Source organism: Cryptomeria japonica, chromosome 5, assembly GCF_030272615.1.
Source record: "Cryptomeria japonica chromosome 5, Sugi_1.0, whole genome shotgun sequence".
Taxonomy (NCBI): Eukaryota; Viridiplantae; Streptophyta; class Pinopsida; order Cupressales; family Cupressaceae; genus Cryptomeria; species Cryptomeria japonica.
Window position 1 is genome coordinate 640,997,032 of NC_081409.1, and position 7,988 is coordinate 641,005,019.

Here is a 7,988-nt window from a genome sequence, read left to right on the forward strand (position 1 = left end):
CGTCATGGAGGTATATCAAAGGTTGTTCAAGAGGTTGCTTCTTCGAGTTCTGATTCGTTTACTAACCTTTTTGATATCATTGAATTTTGCAAGACATCTTGTGTTTAGATTACTCTGGTTGAGTATTTGAAATTAAACTCGAAGGAGCTAGATAGATTGGTTGAATTTGTCAAAGGGAATGATGCCCATGCTTTAGCAAGTGAAACCCAAACACCCATGAGTAGTGATTCTCAAGCACATGATAATGTCAGTCCCGCTTTAGTAATCCCTGAAGGCTCATCAGAGACTATTCCTATACAAGCTGATTTCCTTGAACCCAATTTTGAAAATAAACCAAAACCTTTCTATGTGTCCTTATATATTAATAGGCACAAGTTGAGTAACTGTATAATAGATTCAGGAGCATCTGACAATGTCATGCCCTTAGCTGTAGAAAAATCTTTAGGTTTAACCCTAACAAAGACCTTTGGCAAGTGTTACTCCACGGACTCCAAGCAGGTTCCTTTATTAGGGCAAATTAAGGATGCACAAGTCGCTTTAATGGCACACCCTGCCAAGAGAATCAAGTTGACAATCCTAGTGGCTGACATCCCTGCTAGCTATGGCATGTTGTTGAGTCACACCTTCTGTAAAGACATGGTAGGGGAAATTAGGATGGATTGGCTCAAGTAATGATCACAGTTGGAAAATAGAGAGTCCTTTTGTACCCTGAAACAAAGGCCAAATACAAAGATTTTCCCTCAAATGATCCGAAAGATCAAATTTTGTACCAGGATTGTGGCTTTGGTAATTACATGATATCGACTGATCCTGAAGACGAGAGTATGTTAACGGATTCAGGTATGTCTAATGAATTCTGGTCTATGGAATTTGATGGGAGTTGTTCATCTTTTGGATCGGGGGTCAGGGTCGTATTGATACCTCCCCATGGAAAGGTCATTCCTTCCTATTTCAAATTGGAATTCCAAAACATGAATAATACGGCCGAATATGAGGACTTGTTATTAGGTCTAGCTGAAGCGAGGAGATTGCAAATCAAAAATTTGAAGGTGAGAGGTGATGCTGAACTTATTGTTAAACAAGTGAGGGGCCTATTTGCTGTAAAAAATGAGAGATTGAGACATTATAGGAATCGTGTTTGGGATGAGATCGAAGCCTTTGATGTTTTTTCGATTGAGGCCGTTCCTAGGGAGTTTAAATCAAAGGATGATTCTTTGGTAGTATCTACAGCCTTGTTGGTACCACACCCAGATTTCACAACTGATACTTATAGGGTTGAACTAATTTATAGACCTAGTGTGCCTAATAATTCTGAATCCTAACAGGTGTTTGAAAATGATAAAAAGATTCAAAATTTTCTACAATATGCTGACATTTTTACATCCTTGTTTTATGAGGGGTCGGAGGCGAGTTGTCAAGAGTTTTCTCCCAATACACTTGAAGAACTACATGATGGAATGTTGTAGTTAAAAGGAAATAAAATCCCAAAGGGTTTAGTTTCTCTCGAATGCCTTTTCGACAGGAAAGATGGATATGTTAAACAAAAGGAAAAAGAACCCCCTATAATTCAAAACTCTGGTGAGTATGAACAAATTAACATTGGTACCAATGAAGATCCTAAATTTGTTAATTTGGGAAAATGTTGTTTTGAAGTGGAGAGAAGGAAGTTCGTCAATTTGTTGGTTGAGTTTAAAGATGTTTTTGCATGGAGCTATAATGATTTGAATAATTTCAGGGATGGTAAGTTCTAACATCAAATTCCTTTGAAACCAGGTGCCAATCCTTTTCGACAGAAGTTAAGAAATTTTAATCCAAAGGTAGCAGAAGCAATTTTTCATGAGGTTGACAAAATGTTGAAGGCCCAAATTATTTATCCTCTGCATCACTCTACCTGGATTGCAAACATAGTTCCTGTTAGGAAGAAAAATGATGAGATACGAATCTGTGTTGATTTCAGAAACTTAAACCAAGCAAGTTTGAAAGACAACTACCCCCTACCTACAATGGATCATATTTTACAAACTATTTTAGGGTCTGAGATGATGTCCATGCTAGATGACTTCTCTGGGTATAATCAAATTAGTGTGGCAGAGTAGGATCAACACAAGACAACCTTTATAACCCCTTGGGGTACCTTTGCGTATAACAGAATGCCTTTTGGGTTGATTAATGCAAGGGCAACATTTCAAAGGGCGATGGATCTTTCCTTTAGGCATTTGAAGGATACGATTATCATGGTGTATTTAGATGACTTGACTATTTTCTCTAGAAGAAGGAAGCATCATGTGTGGGATTTGAGAAAAGTTTTGATGAGATGTAGGGAGCATGGGGTATCTTTGAATCCTAAAAAGTCTGTTTTTGGTGTCACAGAAGGAAAACTTCTACAACATATCATCTCATGAGAGGGGGTAAAGGTTGATCCATAGAGAGTAAAGGTGATACAACAGCTCAGTCTCCCCTCGAATAGAAATGGAGTAAGGTCCTTCTTTGGACAGGTGAACTTCTTAAGGCGTTTTATTCCTGATTTTGCTAAAACTACTAAATACATTGTGAATATGATGATTGAAAAAGTAGCCTTTAGATGGAATGAAGCAGGTAGGAAAGCTTTTGAAGAGATTAAAAGGGCCATCGCGCATGCACCTACTCTAGTTAATCCAGACTTTAATTTATTGTTACACACTTGAGCATACCATGTCTGGGATTTTGGTACAAAAGGGTGAGGATAGTGAAGAGGTGCCAATTTCTTTCATGAGTATCCCCTTGAAGAAGCATTAGTTAAAATACTCACAGATAGAGAAGCAGGCTTATGCGGTGGTAAAATCTATGAAGCAATTTAGGTATTACGTACTTCATTCACACGCAACTATTTTTGTTCCCAATTGTGCAGTAAAAGTTGTTTTAACTCAATAGGATGTTGGCATCAACAATAGAGCATCTTGGGTCTCCAAGATTCAAGAATTCAATTTGGCCATCAAGCCTACTAAATTGGTTAGAGGACAAGGCCTTTGTAAATTAATGATAGCAAAGAATGAGTTTAAAGAAGAGGATAGTCTACCTTTAACCTTGTTCATTGGCCATCAGGATTCTTGGTTCACCAATGTTGCATATTATCTTACGTATGGAGACTGTCTAGATCATCTTTCTCCTAGGGAAAAGAGAAATCTGATGTTGAAAGCTGCGAAGTACGTCATCTCAAATAACATATTGTATAAGAAAGGCTTAGATGGCACTTTCCTCTGATGTGTGGATAAACCGCACCAAGAAGCTCTCTTGAAAACTTTTCATAATGAGGCATGCGAGGGTCATTTCTCTTCTACAGTTACTGCATATAAAATCTTGAGGAATTGTTACTACTGGCCAGGAATGTTCAAGGATTCATACGCCTAGGTGGTGAGGTGTGAGAAGTGCAAGTTGTTTACAGGTAAACCCCAGTTAGTCGCCTTGCCTTTGAGACCCGTGGTAATTGAAGAACCATTTAAACAGTGGGGATTAGATTTCATTGGCCCTTTGAACCCCATTTATAGTGTGGGGCATACTCACATATTAACAACAACGGATTATTTCACTAAGTGCGTGGAAGCTATCCCTATTAAAAAAAACCACTTCAAAGATTGTGTGTACGTTCCTTAAGGATAATATTCTTGTCAGGTTTGGAGACCCTTAGAAAATAGTCACAGATAATGCATCAAATTCCTCTTCATCTAAGTTAAGTCTATTTTGTTATGATCATGGAATTTCCTTGGTACACGCTTCTAATTATTATCCATAGGGTAACGGTCAAGCAGAATCGAGTAACAAGAATTTGATCAACATCATGAGAAAGTTGGTTAGTGAGAATTTTAGGGATTGGCACAAGAGGTTGCATGAAGCACTATGGGCAGATTGAACCTCACCAAAATGGGCCATAGGGATGTCACCATTTGAGCTAGTATATGGCATTGGTGCACAACTCTCTCTTCCTTTAGAGTTAGCAGCTTCTAGGTTGTAGATAGTGATAGATGATGCGTTTTTCCAGAGCTCTCTTGAAAAAAGAATTATGTACCTAACTAGAATTGAAGAAGAAAGGGAAAAATTGGTTGACAGGATTACAAAGCATCAGATGAAGGTTAAAAGGATTTTTTATCAAAAAGTAAGGCCCAGAAAATTCATGAAAGGTGATCTGGTGTTATTATGGGATAAACGGAGAGAGCCAAAAGGTGCTCATGGCAATTTTAAGTTGTTGTGGAAGGGACCTTATGTGATTCATGAGGTAAAGGGACCCAATTCTTTTAAACTTTCTTACCAGGATGGCTTTGAACTACCCCTATCCTATAATGGGCTAGACTTAAAACTGTATCAATTGTAAACATGCATCCCCTGTCGGTTTGTACATACTTTCTTTTGTTGTGTTAGTTTAGGTGTGTCGGTTTTGTTGTAAGTCAAACCTTGGTTAGTCATTTTGCAAAACTTGAGATTTTGAGGTTCATTGCTTGGTACTTTAAAGTCCCAGTCCCCAAGCAGAGCCATTGTTGAGCCCATATAAAATTTTCATTTCATATATGTCCTTGCTCGGAGTAATACCCATTTAATCCATTGGTCAAGTCATTTATTTAATTTTCCTCATATAGCTCGGCCATTATAAAGTTTCACTACGTTGAACTTGAACCTTGAACCTGAACCTTTTTGGTTCAAGGTTCAAAGTTCAACGAGCGTTGTTTTGAATGTTTTTCCTTCTGCGCGGTTTTAAGTCTTTGCTAGTCCTTGTCGGTATTTTACATTCTTTGAACCTTGAACTTGAACCTTTTGGGTTCAAAGTTCAAAGTTCAACATTTCTCATGCTAATTTTGTGTTGTGATTGTTTCAAAAAGTTCAGAGTTTGATGTATAGGCTTCTTGGAAGACATGTGACTTGCCACGAGGTGACGACGCAAACTTTTAAGAAATGATTATTGGCTGTAGAAGAGAGGAATATTCTTTCCCTAATGATTTTAAATATGTCATTTATAGCAAGTATGTGTGAGGATCTATAGTGTCAGAAGTGAAGTGATCTAGCATTTAAGGAATGCTCCGATACAATCATTTCAGAGTAAGGCCACATGAACGAAGTGTAAGGGAGATAGTTTATGGTAATGATGGGTAAGATTTTCTTAGATTTAAAACTGAGTAGATGTTGTTGGTATTTTGGTATGGTTTTGTCATTAATGTCAACACCGACTAAAACACTAGCACTTTGGAGATCTAACAACATTCACCGGCAAGCAAGTAACTATTGCACAGTTACTAGTATATGGTTCACCGGCAGGATATAATGATCACCGACACTTGGAATAATACGGAAGACTCTTGGTAATGTCGAAGACATCATGTGGACACTTTGTTTTGAATAATTAATCATTGGTATATTCATATTTGCATATTTGCTTTTATCGGCGAATAGGTCCAGGGTTACCTAGGGTTACACCAGTAGGTTTATCTTTTCCAAATCAGTATGGCACGCTATGGAGATGATTTATTATTGTTGTAAATGCATTTAGCTGACATGTTCAAGCGGTTATTACATCGGATATTATATTGTTTGTAAAATGTTTTTATTGTAATATCTTGTAGAGCCGACCTACTAAAATTGGTCTTAGGTTATGATATAAATGTAAGATCTTATTTGTAAGATCGAATGTGGAATGCAAAGAAGAATTGTGAGCAGGTATATGCGAGGTTAAGTAGAGGTATACACAAAGACATCATTTGAAGGTGAAGCTAGGTTTTTTGTAGAAGCGTATCAGCATTACACCGGTACTGAATCTAGCATATGAAGATGCTATTTTGTGCAGTACATTCTTATTGGATTTAACCATCCAATTGTAGTCAGTGTGACTCCCATTTTGTGATTGAGTAGTGAGCTCTAGGCTGTTGGCCTTTCTGCATGTGCAAACCCCATTTATGTACACTTACTATCTGCAGTAGTATCATCTAATTGTGGGTAAGGTTTCCCACCATGGTTTTTCCCCTTATAGGGTTTCCACGTACAAATATTGGTGTTATGTGTTGTGGATGACTTTATGTTTATGTTTCATTCATTAATTTTTACTAGTATAGCAATTTCCTATTAACACTGTCTACTGGCATACTTAACTGGTTTATCATTATTAAGCATTAAGTTGGTTAAATGGTTTTGGTTTAAATTTATTAGACAACTTATTCACCCCCCCCCCCCCCCCCCCCGCTTAGTTGTCTCTGGAACCTAACAATTGGTATCAGAGCCTAGTCCTCTTTTGAAAAAGTTTAACAACTTGAGGAGATCCAATGTCTACTAATTATTTCAGGAAGGACAATCCTAAACTTGATGGAACCAACTATGGGATATGGAAGATCAGGATGGAGACACATTTGATTTGCATTGGTAAAGACATCTGGGAAGTTACAAAGAATGGTTGGGCATGTACACAAAGATGGTGGTCAGAAAAGTGGACACCACCCAAAAAAAACTCGAAAAAATAGGCAGCGCATACGCAGTTTTAAAATTTCAAATTCTTGCATACGCGCTTAGGTTTGTTCTTCTTGAGCCTAGAAAAGGAAGCACGTACGCGCTAAGCTTAGGAAACTGAGCGCGTACGTGCTATGCCTAGGAAAATTAGCGTGTACGTGCTACTTATAGGAAAATGAGTGCGTACGTGCTAATAATCCTAGTAAAACCGTGTACGCGGTGTCTGATGAAAAAGGTTTTTTAAAAAAACTGGGTCCTCATTTACCCGAAAAGTGCATTTTTTACTTTTTTTTTTCCCATTTTTTAAGCTAAACTGTGAATGGGGTGTGAAATTTGTCCTCAGGCCATGGATCAAGGTTAGTTTTTTTTTTTTTTGTCTTTCTTTCTGGTTAATGCAATTTGTTTTACATTTTGAATTTAATTTCATTAATTTTGATTAGGTTTTTTCATTTTTTGTTTCAAAAACTAGATTCTTCTAATCCAGAACAAGAACAACCAAATGCACCTCCTGAAAACCCACAAGAACAACCAAATGCACCTCCTGAAAACATACAAGAACAACCACCAATTCCTCCTTTTGACCGCATAGCCGAAACACAAGAAGAATTAATTAATCAGTTAGGGCAAAATACATCCAAAATCAATAGACTAATTGTAAAATTGAAAACTTCTGAACTTGACCATCATCAATCCCTCACCACTAGCCTAGAAACATTTGCTAGTGGTGCCATAGTTGTTTCCAATGAAATTACCAAATGGGGAAGCTTTAGGGATAGGTGCCATCAATTCTATGCCAATGGGCTATCATATGATGGAGTTAAAAATAAAAATATTTCTAAACAACAAATATGTGCCCTTTTTGTTGACCCTAAAACTGGTCAGTCATTACCTCCTAATGCAAAGAGGTTTCCCATACATTGGTGTACCAATGTGCAGATGAAGAATCTTTTTTGGCAAAGGTGGTGGATGGTCTTTGATGATCCACCTTGTAATAATTATGAGGTGCCATTATATTTTTTGAGAAAAATATATTGTGAGTTTGTGCTCAATGTGCGCCCAAATTATTTTGACATGAAAGAGTTTCATGGTAGAGGTGGTAGCTCTGCCCAAGATAGACCTGGAGCCCGTAGGCGATTAGCCGCGGAGAGTCGCCGCCCCCTAGCACCCAAACCCAAGGTGCATCAGGCTGTCCCATTAGAGCTAAAAGAGTCGATGGAGCTACAGACTCTTCAGGTAGCCATAGCATTGACTGGTGCCATCATCCAGCATGGGAAATCATTAGCACACCCTATTGTATTGGATGATGAGCCATTAGAGGGTGATAGAGAGACCATCAAGCATATGTGTGTCAGTTTCTTGGGGATATGCTCGAGGATAGATGATGTAGCCGGTGCAGATGGATACTCATATCATTTATGCACGATTTGCAGTTGTAGATGTCAGGATCACATGGTTGAGGATGTCACACTGACAGATGAGTTGATGGACATGGTGTTTGCCTGTGACCCATAGACACAGGTGTGTTGATT

The 7,988-nt window shown here is 38.1% G+C and overlaps 1 protein-coding gene across 1 annotated transcript; it reads left to right on the forward strand.

Moving 5' to 3' along the window:
• Window positions 1-794: 794 nt before the first annotated feature.
• On the forward strand, window positions 795-1,322 carry LOC131876009 (uncharacterized). Its single transcript, XM_059220763.1, has one exon. The coding sequence runs from the start codon at window positions 795-797 to the stop codon at window positions 1,320-1,322; it is 528 nt and encodes a 175-aa protein (XP_059076746.1).
• The last annotated feature ends 6,666 nt before the right edge of the window (window positions 1,323-7,988 follow it).

Excerpts from the sequence above, each read along its gene's own strand:
- LOC131876009 (XM_059220763.1), top strand. The coding sequence starts at position 795 with ATGATATCGACTGATCCTGAAGACGAGAGTATGTTAACGGATTCAGGT.